Genomic DNA, 19,505 nt, shown 5'->3' with positions numbered 1-19,505 from the left:
CTTCTACATATGATTGCCTTTTTTTTTTTGGAGATGCACAGAGCACAGGTATTCTAATTAAATGACTCCGGTTATAAAGCAGTCACTCCAAGTTCCCATCCATCTGGTAAGCTCAGATAATGGCAATGTCTACCTACCAATCATGACAATGGGTCCTGGAAGACCAAATGAGGCAAAGAATGCTAATAAGCCCCTTGGTGCTCAGTAGATCATCATAAATGATAGCTTTTACCATCCTGGCTGCCAATACCCTGACCTCATCATTCTATGGGAAACCTGAGTCCTAATGACCACAGGGAAATGTGCAATAAAATCCAGTTCCTTGAAATCAGTCAGCTATCACCAAGAGAGTCTCTGCATGGAGAAGAGGGGCAGAAAGACTTAGCCACAATAGAGTTGTGGGGAAATTCTGTTTTGCAAGGAAATGTGTTTAGACATCAGTTTGATAGTAGACCAAAGAAAACAAGTTCCTAAAAAAGGACACATACTTGCAACACACATAATCTAAGTTCCAGCCACCCGGAAGCATGCAGCTCTCACGTGACTGCCCAATTCACACTCAAAGCTCATGCACAGCACACAGCCTACCTCCTCCCCCAGGCTTGCTGGGTCCTCCTGGTGACAGGGGGCCATTGCCAAGGCTGGTAAGGCTCTCTCGTCTTCCCGAAGGTCTGATGTTTCCATAGTAACGGTTGACCAGAATTTGTCTGAGCGCCTCACCCTTAATTCAAACAGGATAATGAAATCAGGTTCTGAATTTAACACAACGAAGACGCCAATATTAAACGAAAGAAACCCGGGAATATTCAGGTACAAATTGGTTCCATTTCATTCAGTGCTCAGTGGAAAAAAAACAAAACAAAACTCAGTGATTAAAAAAAAAAAAGCATTTTGAAACTCTAAAGTCAACTTTAATATTTTCTCAGGAAAACAGATCATGGTTTTTTGTTTGTTCAATGGTGGCAATCTAGAATATTCACTATCTGAAGGGGGAACTCTAAAAAGTAATAACAAAAACAAAAGGCTCTTCGGGCTAAGCTGATAGACTGGATAATCTGAGTAGTTTACAGGCCAGCTTCCACATGACAGTTTAAAATTGTTACTCTAAGCACTTGGAATTATTCCCAAGGTCCCCAAAAGATCAATATATCAGCCTAAGAGAACGTATGTGGAAACAATATGAAACAATTAAGTCAAAAAGTAAGCCTTTCTTACAAAGATGATCCATGAGCCAATGGTAAAATAGTGCTCCGGGAAATAAAAACAGTGGAAGATATCAAATATGTTAATTGGAAGTAAGAATCATGGATGAAATGACACCATGCCTGGAATTTGCTCTTCAAATACTATGGGTGAAGGAGTAGGCAGTGTCAATGAGGCAGAAAGGGCATGCGATGCTAGTGGGTGAAGCTGTTTTGAACAGGGCTTCTAACTCCCTCTGTACGTCCATCCACTTTGGAATAATGAAAAAATTAAAATCTACACACATAAAAAGCAATCCTGGATAGAGGACGCAGTACCCCTTTCTTATAATTCTAACCAAGAAAAGAAAGTGATTTGTGTGCTGTTTTAAGAGATGTATTGGCAAGCCAGCACACAGAAACATGATTTATTCCTCTATCACATTTCCACCAGGCTCCCAGAGGACTCGCGGACCCCTTTCTCATCTGTGCATTTCTAAAAGTACAGTCTTGATGAATTTCCCCTGGAACTTCTGCTGTTTGTTTGTTCTAGGGACAAGGCACGGAGTTCCTCCGGTGCATCATGGAGAGAAAGGAAGTGAGAAGTCTAGCAGACAGAGGTGTTGAAATCTAGCAGGTCTCTAAAATAGACACTCGAGAGTTCTTCTGAAGAGACCAGCAACTGTAACCTGACTCCGCGGAACTTAAAAGTGATTTGTTAATAAACTCTGAGAATAAATATGTCTGGAGATTTCGATGAGGCTTTTGCAAAACAAGTTGGGGAGGGGAAGGGGGCAGGCAGAGGGGGAGGGAGGTCCTGAGAGACAGAGGGAGGGAAGGAACCGAGAGAAAGGAAAAGACCAGGAAACTCTGGAATCCTGTCAATTGCCCAAATCATTTAAAGTCGCAGGGCTACACTGCCAGGTTTATCTCCTTCATTAATTCATGATGCTAACCACAGAATGCCCAGGGACAAAAGTAGAATGAGGCAAACAGGTGAGAAGGGAAAATAATGAAGACTTAAACACATGTGCAGAGAATGAAAAACAAATCCATTTTCCCTTTTGCATTCTACCCGCACATGTCTGCAGCACTGTCAGGAGAGGACGCCTATCCTCAGCTCCTGAAACCCATTTCCTACCTAGCCCAACTGGGAATTCAAAATCGCAAGAAGAAAGTTACATAGAGTATTTTAAGTGTTTTTCTTTTCCTTCTTTTTTAAATGAACTGCTTGTCGGGAGGGGAAAGTTTCAGTACAAGGTTCATTCATGGCTTAGAAAACCCCATGATGGGTTTGACCAGTGGTGCCCGGGCTCGGTAAGAACACATTACCATTCTCCAAAGCAGTCCCTGGGAAACTGGGGTCTTAGATGGCTGACTTTAATTTAAAGGTTCAGTTAAGAAAGACTGAGAACAAAACCGGGTAAGGATAAGTTATCTCTGTGTGGAATAGTGTAGCTTAAACGTGATTTCCCTTTTCAGATATCATGTTGCATCTATTTGATTTAGTTTGAGTAAGAATGCAGACAGGAGAGATGGCTAGGAGCAAACGCTCCTGAGCCGGGGACTGGATGTGGTTTGTGTGAGAGGCAGGAGGCCCGGATGAAACCTGTTATCCACGTGAGCAGGTACCCGAGGCAGCCATCGAGGCTGCAGACCATGGGGCTAAATGGACAAAGTCAAAGGAGTCTGTGGTGAACCAGACAACAAGCAAGCGTGCCTCCTGGACATTTCACCTCCTGCTGGCGGCTGTTCTTTCTCCTTCTAGTGGTTTTGAGGGTAAATAGCGAGACCCCTCCCTGGTCAGTGAGCAATCAGCAGGCAGGAGGTAACCAAAGCAGCACTCGGAACCTCCCACCCCAAACAGGAAGCTCACATTAAAGCAGCTGAAGATACAGGAAAATCACAAATCACCATTCTGCCTTTCCTTCAACTGGGGGGGCAGGAGGGGGGGGGGAAAGAAACAAACCACAAAAACCCAGCAGTTACTATGGCAACAGATGCATCAAATGGTACATTTTCCCCCGTAAGAGAATGTCATGAAATGTGCTCATTACAGGAGACCAACTTTCCCCCTCTCTCACTAATGTGGTTTGGGGTACTACCTGCTCTGCCACCCTCCCAAAAATTTTTAAGATGAAAAACAATAACAACAACAACTCATAGCAAGTGAGATTTGTTTGGGGTTTTCTTAAATAACAAATGAGTTTCCTGGCTATTTTGAAGAATAAAGACCAAGAATTTTAGGTGGAAGGGGACAGGAAGAGGAAATGAGTAGGCATTATTGAGAAGTTATGTAAATCCCTAGTATGAAAACTTGGGTTCAAGGAAAATTCTGTTTTGTTTTTTTTAAGCACTAGTTTAATTTAAGAAAAATTAAAATCTGCAGAGAAAAGCCTTCCTAATCATCTTGACATAAATTACTCAACAACACTAAGCTGTTCACAATGTACCAGGCTGAGAAATCTGATTGCAGAGAAAGGGAAAGAAACGACTTCCTAAATAATGTCACTTGTCAAAGTCTCAGCTTTTACATTTGGCCAGGCCTTTTGTTTTGTTTTGTTTTAATTTTTAAAAATAAAGCCACCTTATCACCAACCTCTGCCCCTCCCTGCAAGCAGTTTACACTTACAATATGTAAACAACTGTAAGACACCTGTCTCTTTCGTTAAGAGACTCAAAACCTATTGTTGTCTAAGACTGAGAAAAGGAAAAGTCAAAGAAAGTTTCATTATTAATAGATGTCACATTCAGACAGTGACAATTGGTAGGTGAGTGACAGGGACCAGAGAAAGTGAGCTCCCACCTTGCCTCCTGGCTAAAGATTTCCATTGGTTCCAATTAACTCTCTCAGCTGGGCTCAGGGCAGAAGTGTGTGTGTGAGAAAGCAGGCATGTGTTGAGCAAGGCACAGACGGGGTAATGTTGTCATTAGCACACAAGGGGGAGGGGGGAAGTGACCTTTTCTTTTCCCCAGCTTCCAGTCACTCACAGATCATGTGCTTTAGGCAAGATCTGGCTCAGGCAGTGAGTCTCACCTACCTTAGTCAGCTCTGACATAGCATCTTAACTTTAAATACCTTCTTTTTCCTGCTCCTGCGGCCTACAAAATCACCTGAGCATTTCAAACTGCCAGGTGACTACTAATCAGATTCCTGTCATCATGCTCAGTGCTTTGTGGACATCCCTCAGTGTGATGGTCCTACATGATGAGGACGGATGCTACCCCTACTTTACAGCAGGAGAAACTGAGGCACAGAGTGGTTCAGTAACTTACCCCAATCACACAGCTACTAACTGGCAAAAAGAGACTTGTGCCTATTTCTAACTCCAAAGACTTTTCAGTACTGGGTTCCTTGGGAGCTTGGGAGCATGGGGGCTGGCTGAGTGCCTTTGCCAGATCCGGCTAGGAGGCAGGCAGAGAGGGGGCCCGCAGGAATGCAACGTGCCCTTGGTCAACGTGCCGTGTGAGAGACACAGGACGCTAGACACGGGGGACAGCAGCACTGTGCTCTGAGTTCCGCCCGGGTGCGAACATCCCTAGACACTGTCTCAGAAATCATCAAGTTTATTCCTCCACCATAGCAAGAGAACAGGAAAAAAAAAAAAAATCTGCCCTATGAGGGGACGGGACGGAGGCTGAGGTGTGTGAGTGGAATACAGGGCATCGGGCTGTCACTCCAGACCTGGATGACCACACTCCACTGCGGCAGGCTTCACAGTTACTGTTCACCTGCTAACCCCAGGACTTTGGTGAAGACGGGATGCAGGCCACACCACTGGGCAAAGGGGAAGCATTCATAAAAAATGGCTATGTGGGGGGAATTGGGGGAGGGAAGAGAAAGTGGGAGAAAAACAAAGGAGGGGGTAACAATGCCCGACAAGAAATGTACTCATTACCTTACTGATGCAACTGTAACCTCTCTGAATGGCATCTTTAGAAGAAAATCATTTTACAAATGGCTATGTGAACATGTGGAACAGATGCAGCATCTCGATGGGCGCTGAGAGCGCGACATCTGCTTATCTTCCGGACGAAACGGGTGACACGCCAGCACAGGCATGAAGATAGCTCTAGCTGTATGTCTGCATCTATCTATCTACAGACGATTGTCTAGAAACAGTTTGGCAATACATAGTTGGCACCATACTGAAGACTCTCCCCTTTGACTCAGGACTTACTTCCCTTTCTATGATTCTATTCAAGGATGCCCATATTTGTCCAATTTCCTTGTCAAAGGAAAATATTACAAACCCCTTGTTAATTTGAGGAACTCTGAACAGCTGGTGGCTTTTAAAAAAGAAAAGCTCAGACAGAACACTGAATGACAACAGAGGGTGTGGAAGTTGTACACTTACAACAATCCCTTGGCAGCATGCGCTTTTGGGACACGTGCTCCCGTGGGTTATTTAAAAAAAACAAGTATTGAAGGATATGTGAACAAGTTAGCTGGTCGTGTCACTGTAAACTGCTTCCACTGTACTTTTTTATTTATCTATAGTGATCATCAGCTCTTACAAAACGAAACATTTTTAGACTTGACCTGAGTAGAAAGCTACGGCGGGAAGCAGGGAACACGAAAAGCTTACTTCGCCATCGTTTGGCACCTGGCTAGGCACCATGCTCTCCTCAGGGAGCTCATGCAGAGAAGTACCAGCTCCTTTTGTTTAAATAAGAGGCTGTGATTGGTCCTGAGCAAGCTACGGTTTGAACAATACCCACAACCACCAAAGTGGTCTTTGAATCACGGTGTCGGCGGAGGGCAGGGTATATGGTTGACGGTCGTTAGTTCCCAATACACAAGACTCACGACTACGTACCCTTTTATGGTCTTCCAGTTGCCTCAGAGGTGGACTTGATTCAAGCTCCTGCTAAGCATGCAGAAATTCCATTTTAAGTACCACACTAAGGAGACACTACCCGCTCTTCAACATCAGCCACAAACAAAACACATCGCAAGCTCATGGACAGCCAGGGTTACACAGAAGAACAGCTTATCCACATTTTACCCCATACGTGAATGGTCCATTACTTTAGACTCTGCTTAACAAGTTCAGTGTTCCAAACCCCCAACCTCACTGCATTGTTGAAAACGTATGATAGGTGATTTGGGGGCCAACACTGGGTTGTGTTTTTGTTTTGGCAAAGATTATGAATGGAAGTTTGGCTTAACTCTGCAGGGGTCTGTAAAAAGCAAGGTCCAACTGGTTCATTCATGCATTATTACATAGCGCATGCGGAAGAACACGGACGCACGTGGTTCCGGGATGACAAATACATGGGACCAACCGCTTTTCCCCACCCACCAGAGGTAACTATTGTAATCAAAACCACCGGTGCAGGGCTCTGATTGGAGTATGACAGACTGATCACTGGGGAACGCCCACACTGCAACTTAGCCATTCCATCATTTATGTTGCATTCTTAAAATCGCCCATAGACTGCTTCCATGTAAAGTCCATTTCATTCTAGCTAAAACTCCTGTGGGTTGTTTTTTTTTTTAAAGAACGGTTTTGGGGAATAAATTTTGACACCTAGAAATATGACTTCCCTCCACCCCAAAGCTTCCCTTTGCTCTTCACACACTTGCATCAATTCTAGTTAACCAGTTAGTGGCAGGAAGGGCAGCCCAGAGAGAACACCTTGTAAAACTACAACTTTCCTAGTGCTTTCGACTCAAAAACTGTAAGTGAATATCATCTTTCCACAGGATCCAACATCAAATTCTGTACAGCAACCAAAAGCAGTTGGTCATTCCAGGATTTCTCAATGGAACATGTCAAGACTCCAGACAGTTCTGTGTGAAGAATGGAGACACGCCCTCTCTGATGGAGGATGCTTGGCTTAGCTGTCTCCGGGAAATTTTTTTCCCTACTCCAAAGCCACACCCAGTACAACAATGATCAGTTCCCAGCCAACTAGAGACCTCCCTCCCAGGCCTACCACGGGGACACACATCTCGTCACAGCAACTCAGACTCAACCAGAACAAGCAAGAAGCACCCATATTTGCTAGCGCTACAAATATAGGTGAGTGACACACCTCAGTGGAGTTCTCAGATTCCGGAGTTTGTGGCAGCTAGGTGGGAGTAAAACAAAGCATGTTAGTTACGGCATTTGCATTTTCACAGGTCACAGAGAAGTCCAGACCAACACTCAGGGACAGGACACTCAGGGAAAGGGCAAACACGAGGTGATGTCACTCTATCATCTGCCACATCAGGGCATCAGCCATCCAGGGGACCAGACACACCTGCTCTTTTCAGCTGAATGTGGTTGGCTGGAAGTGGTGATTGGCCCAGGATGGGGGAAACACATTTAGAATGAAGAAACAGAAGAGGCTACCCCTATCATAAAAGAACCATGCCCTCCCAAGCATGGGAAGGGAGAGACCCTGCACGTGGGTGTCCTGCTGGCTGACAGAGAGAAGGGGAGCAATGAATGCTGTGGGGGCCGACGGAGGCTCAGGGAGGGGAGAGGACAACATGCCCGTGTATGGGGGAAAGCCGCACAGTGCCACGTCCCTGGGACGAGGGGCCCTGTCATTGGTCTCCAGTGCATCTTCCTGCATGGCGTCTCTGGGAGGAGGGAGGCTGGTGCCACCATTTCCAACACTTTGTGGATGGCTGGGTCTTGTAGGTTTCTCAGGCCGGGTTCCCTCCCCTCACTCAGCCGTACCTTGTAGACAATCCCTTCTATCCCCTCCCCCTTCGTTTCAAGACTTCCAACCCACAGAGGAGAGATGAAGGACAGGCTAGGGACCTCTGAAGGTGGGTACCATGGCTAAAAAGGTGTGGCTGGAAGAAAAAGGTCACTGCTCCAGGGGAAGACAGTGCCACGACTCCGTCCAAAGGACACGTGCTTGGAGCAGATGTAAATGCCAGACCGTGCCCGGGCCACCGTGGGCCTGAGTCACGCACACGCGGCATGGCTAACTGGTCCAAGGTGCAGCCTGGGACGGTGGAAGGCAGCCAAGGCAGCTGCTGTCACTGTGTGACCTTGGCCTCTGATACAGCTCCAGCCACCGCTTTGGTGCTTTGATCCACAGATGGAGGGAAAAAAAAATCCTCTCAATGGAAGGTTGTTAACCATATACACAGTCTTATTCATGGTGTAACCTAAACATTCCTGGTTTTTTTTTTTTTCTATTTTCCAATAGATGAACTAAAATAAAGAGACAGGATCTTCTACAAAGACAAGGCAGACTTGCTCATGCCGTGCTGGATGGAAGACATGTCCCACAAGAGTGTAACTCCACTTCTCCTAGAGGAAGAAATGCCCTGTGAAACACCCAGTCTCCTGTTAGGCATGGGAGGCCCACTGTAGTGTAAAGAACTCCGGTATTATATGGGGTCCCCTCCATCCCCCCCTCCCCTGCAGAACTCAGATGTATTGTCAAATACATAAATAATAAATGATACATAAATGTGTGTGCATGAGAAAGACAGAGAGAGAGAGAGAGAGAGAGAGAGAGAGAGAGAGAGAGAGAGCAGACCACTGGGGCTTGAACTCAGCGCCCGGACACAATCCCGTAGCTTTCTCCACTTGAGGCTGGTGATCAACCGCTTGGACCATACCTTCACTTCTGGCTTTTTAAGCCGAAGGTAAGAATCTCATGGACTTTCCTGCTTTGAACCTTGATGCTCAGATCTCGGCTTATTGAATAGCTAGGAATTCAGGCATGAATGCATTTTTAACTCTGCCTTTATCTTCTATATGCTTTAAAAATTCAATCTGTATACATTTTTGTTTTCTGCTCTGAGTGTAAAAAGAACATGCAAGAGAAAACAGAACTGCAACAATTGCCTGTACATTTAGGACAGCCGCAGCTCTATCTGCGACAGAAGATTATCTCCTACCATTTGCCCTGGCCACATGCCCACAAGCAACAGCCTTTAGGTTCGTCCGCTTTGACTAGAATGAAGGGATGACAGACAGGCAGGGATTTCCTGCACAACCCAAGCAGCTACCCTCTGATTCCCTGGACAATCCAAGCCAAAGCTTGAGAAAATCAAGAAGATGCAAGCAGAACTGCTGTGTCCCTCTTGTTTTAGTTCTCTACTTTTTCTTTGGTTCTCTTTGTCCAGTGTAGCATCCTCGATTCTTTTTATACTGGTCAAAGGTTGTATATTCTTTATTTAGTGTTCTGAGAGTAGGGCTTGCTGAAATTTTTACCACTGAATAAACATTCTATTTCCTCCCTAAATGACTGCTGTGCCTGTCTGAAAATTAGTTTGATTTTCAAGAAGGAAAACTACATTGCCACTAATTAGCTACATTTTTCCTTCTTGAAAAAAATCTCACGAAGCTATAAGCTATGAAGCTATGAGAGGCTGCTCTGCGGTCTCAGGGAACATATCTAATAGAGGGACAATTACTTAACGTTTCCATGTGTGGAACAGAATGGCAAAGGCACGAGCATTAGTGCTATCAGGTGACCCAGTGGGCATCATGTGACCATGGCTCCCGAGACACCCTGTGGCCATCAATGGACATCTATCAGCTCCTGCTCCTCACCTGTTCAAGGAAGACTAGACCACATTTTTGGGGGGATCCCTTCCAGCTAAAATACCAAATAACACTTGGTATATTGTCAGGAAATTTCATTTCATACAATGTAAGAGACAAGTTCCCTAAATAATACAACCTACTAGAGTCTAAATACTGCCAGACATGGTGAAGACAAGGCCAGGCCAGACCAAACCGGCTTCATAATGTGATAAAGTACGCAAGAGCCTCCACCAGCACTTCCTCCTCTGAGGGATTACAGTCCCAGTTATTTGAGGAAAAGGTGGTATTACGGCAGCAAGCTACAATTTTGATAAATATAAGCATATTAATAAACTATGCCCGTTCAAAGAAGATAATTACTATGCAATTATAATTATATGTAATTACATTTTATAATATATAATATTTAAAGAGCAATGTTTAGTACATGAATGGCCTATCTTGGCATGGGTTTATTATTGGTATTTTTCTTCTCTTTTTTGACATGAAAGGGTGAAGGTCTCTATGAACACGTGAAGAATGTGGGGACTGTGGGTGTGTGTGATGCTGCAGGTACTCTGTTCTGCCTCCTACAGTCTGATCCTATCTGATCTGATAGTCCTATAATCTCATCAGTCACTACACTCTGGTGTGAATCCCTCTAATCTAGGCCAAGTCTCCCAAACCAACAGGTGATTAACAAAAATGGATGCTAGTTTTGAATTTGAAACCTTCTCCATATTTAGTCTTTGATCTTAAATCTTTCAGTATTTTCAAACAAATTAAGCAAAATCTAACTTAATAGAAAAAAAGAGAAGCCAACTGTGGTGGCACACAGCTGAAATCCAAGTACCCAGGAGGCAGAGATTATGAGGATCTTGGTTCAAGATAAGATCTGGCAAAAAAAAAAAAAGTTCAAAAGACTCTTAACTAATAAAAGGCTGAATGCAGTGCCACACACCAGTCATCTTAATAGGAAGCATAAATATGAGGATCACAGTTCAGACTACCTAGGCCATCAACATTAACCTAAGACATTAACCTAAAAAGTCTAGAGCAAAAATAGCAGGGGGTATGGCTCAAGTGGTAGAGCACCTGTCTAGTAAGCATGAGACTCTTGAGTTTGACCCCAGTACCATATACACACACAGAGAAGAGTGCGAGAAAGAGGAGGAGGAGAACAAGGAGGAGGAGGAGAAATAGGAGGTGAAGGAGAACAAGGAGGAGTAAGAGGAAGGAAGGAAGGAAAGGAGGGAAAAGAAGGGAAGGGATAGGAGGTGAAGGAGGAGGATGAGGAAGAGGAAGAGGAAGAGGAAGAGGAAGAGGAAGAGGAAGGGAAGGGAAGGGAAGGGAAGGGAAGGGAAGGGAAGGGAAGGGAAGGGAAGGGGACATTCAATAGACATTCAAGCAGCACCTTGTCACTGAGTCCTAAATTGCTTCCTGACTGAGGCCTATAACCAGGGCATCCTAACTGTGGTAGTACTTGAGTAAGTAACCCGAGCTGTGATAAGATGATCATTAATTGCTTTCAGTTCGTAATGTGCCTAACATTTATCAAGGGATGCACTTCTGCTATCAATGACAGAAATTGTACTTTGTAACATCCAAATGAAAATAAGCCCACAGACTTCCTAGGGTGACTATTTCTGGTGCTTATAATGCCCTGTCCTCCCACACCTGTTCATCTCTCTATCCATCCATTATGTGTCTAGTGTAGGCCAGTGCAGGGTACAGACTGTGAACACTTTCTCCCGCCTCAACAGAAACTCCCTCCATGACCCTAGGAGAGTCTCTTCCCCGTGGGCCATCCTAATGTCAGGGGAACACAAATCTAGAAATCTGACTGCAGCCTAGATCTAGATATGGGCACATCAAAGGGAAATTACCATTTCCAACCCCCTAAGTTTTTTTTTTTTCCAGCTCTCAGTTTCTTTTTACCCACTCACAGCCTCCGAGGAGAGAAACAAAAACAGCACTGAATGAGCTTGCAAGTAGGTTTGCTGGGCCCAGCCCTGCCCTTCACCAGACTTTGAAAACCCTTCATTAAGTGAGCAGAAAGCTTTAAAGAAAATTGAACCCAAAATAGAAGCTATCTAGCATTTAGGAGAACAATTTCAAATCTTCACAACTCCTCACATAATTCTCTTTAAATGCTATTTGGTTTTAGAAACAAAAATACATAAAAATTACTCTGTTCCCAACGTCGTTTTACCTATATCTTAGGGAACGCGTTCATCAACACTCAATAACATCCTTTGTTGCTTAAAAATTGCCATTGGACTTGAATGAATTATACAACTCTCGTCGCCATGGAGCACTCTCAAACCAGCAGAGCAGCAGCCTCGGCAGACGCCGCAGTAGCTTCTGTGTGCCCGGAGCTGAGCCCCCTCTGCGGTTGCCAGAGCTGAACAGTAAACAGCCTGCTGCACTTATTGGCAATTACTGGTGAAGGTCACACATCAGCAGTGAGCCTAAATTCCAGGAAAAAAAGCAGCTCTTATGTAACTGCCGCCTCAGTGCTGGCAGGTGCCCAACTCCGCAGTTCACAGCAATGGAGAAAGTAGGACACCTCCACCCGGAGTTGGGCGTCGTGAGAACGCCCCCTGAAGGTGGAACTGAACAATTCTTCTGGGTCTCTCGAGCGTTCTCTTCCTTCTTGCAATTTAACCAAGTTCCCTGTCAGTAGCATCTTTTATTTACAAAACAAAACAAAACAACAAAAAAATCCAACGAACTGGGGAAAGTTGAGAACCCAATAAAAGCAGGCTGCAGTTATCTTAGAGAATGGCAAAGTCTGCATAGCTTTTCCCTCTCTTTCTCTCTCCCTCCGTCCTTCTCTCCCTTCCTCCTTTCTCTCCCTCCCTCCTTTCTCTCCCTCCCTCCTTTCCTCCCTTCTCTCCCTCCCTCCCTTCCTCCCTTCCTGCAGTACAGGAAGGCAGAGATGTTAGCTGTCACCAGAAACTCTCAGTGACAGTAATTCAATGACCATCTCATCTCGCATGTGTAGAAAAGAACACACGCTCTAAGCTATGCCCACACTGCCTGCACATCCCGGTCCTTCCCAAGGACAGAGGACCATGGAGTGGCCACATCACCCGTGACTGGCCTGGCTTTGAAGTCTAAAGTGGAGACTCACGCCATCATCCAGGCTACTTGCGTTCTTCCCTGAACTCTGCAGCGGGGACCTGGCCCTGCAGCTTAGGAAGGAATACCCAGATGGCATGATCTCGTGGTTCTATGAGTTTCTCCTAATCTTTCTTACAATGGACAGCTGACGCAGTCATTTGTATCACTGTCTAGCTCTCCAACACAGCTGTAAGTTCCAGCACTGGGAACTGGGGGCACGGATGTATTCCAATCCCCTAGCACTGTACCAAGCACTCAAAACTCAGCCACAGAAACGAATGACTTTAACAGCAGCTGTCTAATGGTGAGGGGGGTCGGCAATGAGGAGTGTTTGGGGGTGACGGAAGCACCCTATATCTTGATTCGGACGATGGCTCATCAAGCTGTAAACTCGATGAATAAGAGCTCAAGGGCCACCAATGCCAACTGTCTCCTTTCCCTGCCCCGTGTCCCCGACTGCCCCTCACACCTCCAGTGGAAAAGAGCAAATGGCGAAGGGAGGGAGGGAGGGAGGGAAGAGGGAGGGACGGACCGACGGTGTAGACTCTTGCCTCTTTACCTGCCAGGAAAACAAAACAAAAACAAAACACCATCTACTTCCTGGAGTCACATGAAACCCTGTTGGAGGAGGCAGCTGGGAAGGGCCAAGCCATGCACGTTTCGTGCAGCGAGTCTAGGCCTCTGTCCTCACTTCACCCCGTTTGCTCAGAGCCCTGATAGGGATAAAGAGGTGCTGTGCTGTGCTTTCTTCCAAACCACTCACTGCATGCTCAGCCCACCTCCACCACCAAAGGGCAGCGACCCTTCCCAGGCCTCACGCTGTCTCCTGGGCTCTTTCACACCACGCTTAGGATGTGCAACGAGGGCCTGCAGTTTAGGCATGAGGGCTTGCCCCGCTCCTCAGCCAGCATGAGCTCTCATTAAACTTCTGCTGAGCTGCAGCTGTGAGCTGGCTGTAGGCTCCAACCAGCACACACTCACTGAACACTTGGTGGGGGAGAAACCACAGGAGCCGTGGTAGTTTCCAGAACAGCATCGATGATAAAGGCCCATCAGTCATTTCTGCACAGAGAGCCAGGTCCAATAGCCTGAGGGACTGGGGACAGGGTGTTGGTGTCCCGGGGTTCTGACGGTTGCCAGGGGTAACCACGCAGAGGGGATCCGCAGTTGCTTCCTCAGGGATTTTTCAAAGAATCCAAGTGCCTGCCAGAACATTCTTCTTTTATAAACAGACAGTATTCTATTTCCTAGAGTATAATTATAAACACACCTGCTCCAACTGTGGAATCTTTCCATAAGCAAGCAATAAACTCCCAGCCAGAAGAGTTGTATCTTGAGCAAGCAGACACATCAACTGATTACTATGGTGCACAAACAGTGTATTAATAACACTGCAGACTCAGTTAGGGGAGGCTTTCCTTCCCTGACTTGATTTATACTTAAGCAAAGAGAAACTCGGCCTCAGGAGTTAGACCAGTCAGGCATTCCCAACGGTAAGCGGAAACAAGAAAACCTTTGAAGAGTTGTCAGCATACACAGGATATTTTTCTGGCATACAAATTACTCCGAGTGGCAAAGCTAAATAGAACACAGCAGAAGTCACTGTCGTTAAAGCAATTAATTAGGCTGCTACTTGTGTTCCATGCTCCTTCTCTTCGCCCCCCCGAAGGCCTCCTTCACTGTTTGTGTCTGGTTAACACAAGGACAATTCTGGCCTAATGGAATTTTCTGTGGAGACCCACCTCTAAGACACTGAGCACTGTCCTGTCTCGCACTAATTCGGCCACTGTCTTCCCGTGTGGGCCACGACAGCCACACTCCCTCACTTTCTAAGCTCCATTCCAGGGCAAGTGGACCAAACTCATAACCACGGTGCCGCTTTCAGTTTTAAGCCCGCGATGCCAAGTCTCCTTAGGTAGATTTGAACCATTTATTGTTATCTTTTAAATTACGTGTATTACAGACTTTACAGCAGATGACATGTTTGTCCCTTCTAAGACATTAATTGATCTATCAAGAGGAGGAGCAAACTTCTAAAGTAGGCCAGGGAAATGATCCTACAATGTCATATAAAATTCTATTCCAGTGTGCCCCATTTGCCAACCAATCAAACCATTTGAACTATACACATTCATCTCTCAGATGAATTATTTTCTGCTACCGCTTGTCAACTATGCATCTCAGCTTAAACACATGGCATGGAGTATTTGTTTTTAAATTCCCCACAATGAAAATACGTAAGAGGTCTCCAAATCCCAGACAAAATGTCCGCGCCCCTGTCAGTCCCCAGGGTAAATGTGGTTAAATACAACTAATCAGTGCAGAAGCTGCTATATCTACAAGTAGTTTTTCTAGAATAGGAGCCACGGATTGTACAATGCACCTCTGATGTCAGGGCTGACAACTCAACTGGCCCTTTAGGATCTACACTGCCCCTGGAAAATGTTTCTATGACCCCCCCTCCTACTTGGTACTGTTCAACACATAGACCAGAAAATGTTTTGTTTGTCACTGTTGTTTTTGTTTGTTGCTGTTTTTTCCTCCTTCCCTCCCTCCTTCCCCCCCCCCCCCCCTCCACTTTCAAACTCTCTACTGATGCAGTCACCTCTCTTTGGGTCAGATGCTTTACATACAAATAGAAAAGCTCTTTATATTCACATCCAAAATGAACTTCAGCAACAAGTTCACAACCACTGACAAACACAGATTCAGCTGAGATTCTAGCTAGGGAATCCTTATCTAGGTGGGACAGGATCTCTGAGGACAAATGGCAGCGTGCTCATGGGAGATGCTAACACGGAGGACAGACTCCACTCACTCCCAGGAGACGCACTACAAGGTCACATGCTAGACACTGCAGAGACCAGACGACAGGGCACAGGGCTGACTGGGAGAGGGTCATGGAAACGCCACTGTGGGACACTCAAAACAAAACCAACGCAATCAGAACCTCAGCATTATCCAATTCATCAATGGAAATTTGCTGGAAAAAAAAAGAAAAGGGAGGGGAGAGAAAAAGAAAGTTAAATTAGGAAAGGACATGCAAGCCAATTTAAGTGTTACAAACTCTGCGAACGTATTCTTAGAGCGAACTTTGACCTTAAAGCACCAGAAGCAGGCAACCATTTCAAGGGATTTGGGCATTGTGGACATTGCCACAGCTCGGGGTGACATTTGCTCCGGAACAAAATGGGTAAGATAGGCCACACTTCACTCGTGTGCCAGCTTCAGCCCCTGCCTGTGCCTTACCAGCTCCTGATTATAAACATGAATCAAGCAAGAAACAAGGCCTAATTCCCCGAGCAATGTTTCTCAGAAGAAGGTAGAAAAGAGCAGAGTGAAGGACTACAGTAGAATTAACTCAACTGAGAAGAACATTTTTCCCTCTAGACTCATTTTGTGGATTCAACTGGGGTGGGGGGAGCAGTCAGCAACCAATCAGAACTGGGATTAACATCGGCAGGTAATGAGACCAACTCATCCTAAGCTTGTACTATGGATGTGCCAATTCAAGTGAAATTAGTAACACACGGTTCTTTAGCATCCAATCCAAGGGAAATAAAAACCACAGGAGAATGATCACAGTTATGCTTGTTTAAGGATAATTGGATGACCCTCGAGTGATTCTGCTTTTGCTTCATTAGTGTGCGGTACATTCTGCAAATTGAAGAGGCTGTCAGAAATGTTAGTAGCTAGAAAGGCTAATACTTTACTTGCCTAGAACAAAGCATCTTTGGTAATTACCAGAGGACTGACAGTTTGTATGGCACGAAACCCCAGTGGTACCTGGGGTAATGAGGACCCATACAGCTACCACTATTCAGCAGGAGAAAGAGAATTTTAAAGAATTCAGAGATATCCTTTCACACGAATTCCTGGCCTCTGAATTTCTTTCCAATCTCTTTCAAGTAATAATTCATGCCAACAGCAGCTTGATAAAAAGCCTACAGTAAGCTAGAGTGGCCAGTACATAAAGTGCCTATGCTCCTTTTTTAAAAGGAAGTAGGGGAGGTGCTGGGTGCCGATGGCTCATACCCATAAATCCTAGCTACTCAGGAGGCTGTGATCTGAGCAGCTCAAAGCCAGTCCGGGAAGTCTGCGCAACTCTTACCTCCAATTTACCACTGAAAAAGCCAGAAGTGGAGGTGTGGATCAAGTGGTAGAGCACTAGACTTGTACAAAGAAGTTCAGGGGCAGTGCTCAGACCATGAGTTCAAGCCCTAGGACTGGTGGGAAAAAAAGGGGGGTGGGGGAGAGGGAAGGGAAGTCCAGGGGCTTGAAGCTCTTCTCTGAGCTATAGATAGATTCAGATGAAATCTTGGGCATGTTTTGGCATGTGATTTTTTTTTTCCCTTTAGTATGGACAAATTTGAATTTCTAGGTTGAGTTCAGTGGATGATTCACGGAAGGAGTATTAACAAAGTCCTGACGTGATGTTAATGTTCAGTCTTTCTGAACACATAGGATAGAGATGCAGCAAGCAAAATGCAGAAATGGATCTCCCTTTGCTTTGGCAGTCATTTTAAACTTTTCTTTGCTTCGTTATTTCCTACTATGAGAAGAGTATGCACTGTTGGCTGGTTGCACTTCAGAACTCCAAGAGCTTCAGTGACTTCTAAGGTATTGCTAGGATTTGCGTGTGGTCTGAGCGTCTTGTGAGGTGCACATGTTGAGCTTAGGAGATGTGATGTCAGGAGGTGGTGAGATCCAGGGGGATCCTTTGGTGCTGGGGGTGCTGGCCTTGAAGGAATGCAAGTAGCTCTTGGGGGAGGCTGAGCTGGTTCCTGTGCAAGCAGGCAGTTCCCTGGGCAGCCTGGCCCTATTCAGAGGAGCAGCCCTCCCTGGATTCACATCTCGGTGCTCACCACCATTACGTCCTCACTAGAAGGGAAATCAATGGGGCCACCCAATCATGGTCTTTCTGCCTCCCAAACTGGGAGCTAATTAAACCTTTGTTCTTTACAAAGTATCCTGCCTCTGGCATTTCATGATAACAACAACAGACTGAGACAATGATCACGATTCAATTCTTGTGACGATCTTCTTCCATCCGTCTTTCCCCCTCCTCGTCTGTGGGCAATTCCTGGTCAAGCAGACCACGTGCTACCCCTGAGTCTGACTCCTCATGTTGAGATCTGACCAGAACCATAGGTTGCAAATGGTCCAGGGCCACTTACCTGCCACTGGCTGGAAACTGTGTTGAGTTGGGTGAGAAATCAGAACTGAGCAGAAGCTTTAGATGTTTAACCACTGCCTCCTGACATTTACATAACCGGGTAACAAAACACAAACTTAACTCTTGAAAGTAGATGGATAATGAAACACTCCATGCAATCAGCCCTGTTCACTCTGACCCTGGTGCAATGCTAGGCCTGAGAGTTGTCTGTGGCTCCCTTGTTTTTAGCTGTTTAACCCATGCAACTTTCCAAACTTCTCTGAGCCCACGTCGTCTTCTTTGTGTATAAAAGTAGTTATGGCAATGGTGGCTGAAGGAGGTGTTGTCCTCCTCAGTGGAGTGCTTGGCAGCAGACAAGGGGCAGCCAGCATTGTCGCTGTCAGTTCAGAGGTCTGGTCTCCCTGGGAAACTAGTGGGGAACCCAAGGCCCTTCTGGGTACGTCAGTCTCGCTGTGCTGTGTCGTGGGTAGCAGGGTGACATTTCTTGGTGTCCTTCCCATGCCCCCAGGCAGGCAGACCCACACAAGCACAGCAGCCTTTCTGCACAGAATGAAGCATGATTTCAGCTTCGTTCAGCTGTGACCTTGACTAAGCGCTCCAGTTGAATGAAAAAGTGGAGGCGAGGAAAGGCAGCCAAGTCCCATCTTTTGTGGGGATGGTGGCTTAGGGGAAAAAAGACAAGAAAAAGCTGGGTGCGGGGGGCTCACGCCTGTCATCCTAGCTACTCAGGAGGCTGAGATCTGAGGATTGCAGTTCAAAGCCAGCCTAGGCAAGAAAGTCCATGAGACTCTTACCTCCAATAAACAACTAGAAAACCAGAAGTGGTGCTGTGGCTCAAGTGGTAGAGCTGAAGAGCTGAGGGACAGTGCCCAGGCCCAGAGTTCAGGACCCATGCCCCCTGGATGGTGTGGGAAGCCCCTGGCAGGGGCCCTGGCCCTGAGAGGCGGCCTCGACCCCTTCGGATCTTGCACGGTTCCCCGGCAGTCTTCCACAGCTCGGAGCCTGCGATCCAAAGGGAGAGGCCTGCTCCAGGCGGGGCAGAGGCCTCAGCCACATCTCATTTTATGGCTGAGCAGATCAGCCGCAGGAGGGGGAGGGCACAGAGGAGCCCAGCTTGCACACAAGAGGCTAGGAGGGGAGCCGCAGGAAATAGGGAGGGGGTGAGGGGAACAGCCTGAACCTTCGCCTAGTGTCTGCAGCACCCAGGCCAAAGATTACCTTATTTCAGTTACCAGCTGAAGCCAGCTGCCTGGCTTGAGAAAGGTTGGTTCTTTGGCACAGAGTTTCTTCCACCCTTGAAAAAACTGGACTGCCCTTTGTGTGCCAAGCGTCTTGAACTCAACTAGGACATCCAGTAAACTTACAAAACTGCCTTCAGAAAGCCTTGGTGGGACAAAGTTAATACCCAAAGCCAGCACGGGAGCAGGAGGACGACTCCCCCTTGTCTCCCACTGAACAGTCCGTTAGTGTGGAGGGCGAAAGAGCACCGCCAGGAGTCCAAGCATGGGCCGCAGGACGCAGGGCCGGGCTGCA

At 46.3% G+C, this 19,505-nt stretch overlaps 1 protein-coding gene across 5 annotated transcripts in view; it reads right to left on the bottom strand.

Moving 5' to 3' along the window:
* Itpr1 (inositol 1,4,5-trisphosphate receptor type 1) overlaps positions 1–19,505 on the bottom strand; it is a 297,583-nt gene that overhangs the window by 102,829 nt on the left and 175,249 nt on the right. For 4 of the 5 annotated variants that reach the window (XM_042680110.1, XM_042680112.1, XM_042680113.1 and 1 more), the window contains one exon: positions 589–721. The exons of the other annotated variant lie outside the window; for it this stretch is intronic. In XM_042680110.1, coding sequence (XP_042536044.1) covers positions 589–721 — 133 coding nt within the window. The remainder of the gene's footprint in view (positions 1–588; positions 722–19,505) is intronic. 5 annotated transcript variants of the gene reach the window in all.

Source organism: Dipodomys spectabilis, unplaced genomic scaffold, assembly GCF_019054845.1.
Source record: "Dipodomys spectabilis isolate Male_0828 unplaced genomic scaffold, ASM1905484v1 ptg000054l, whole genome shotgun sequence".
NCBI lineage: Eukaryota > Metazoa > Chordata > Mammalia > Rodentia > Heteromyidae > Dipodomys > Dipodomys spectabilis.
This window is presented reverse-complemented; position numbering and strand designations above follow the sequence as displayed.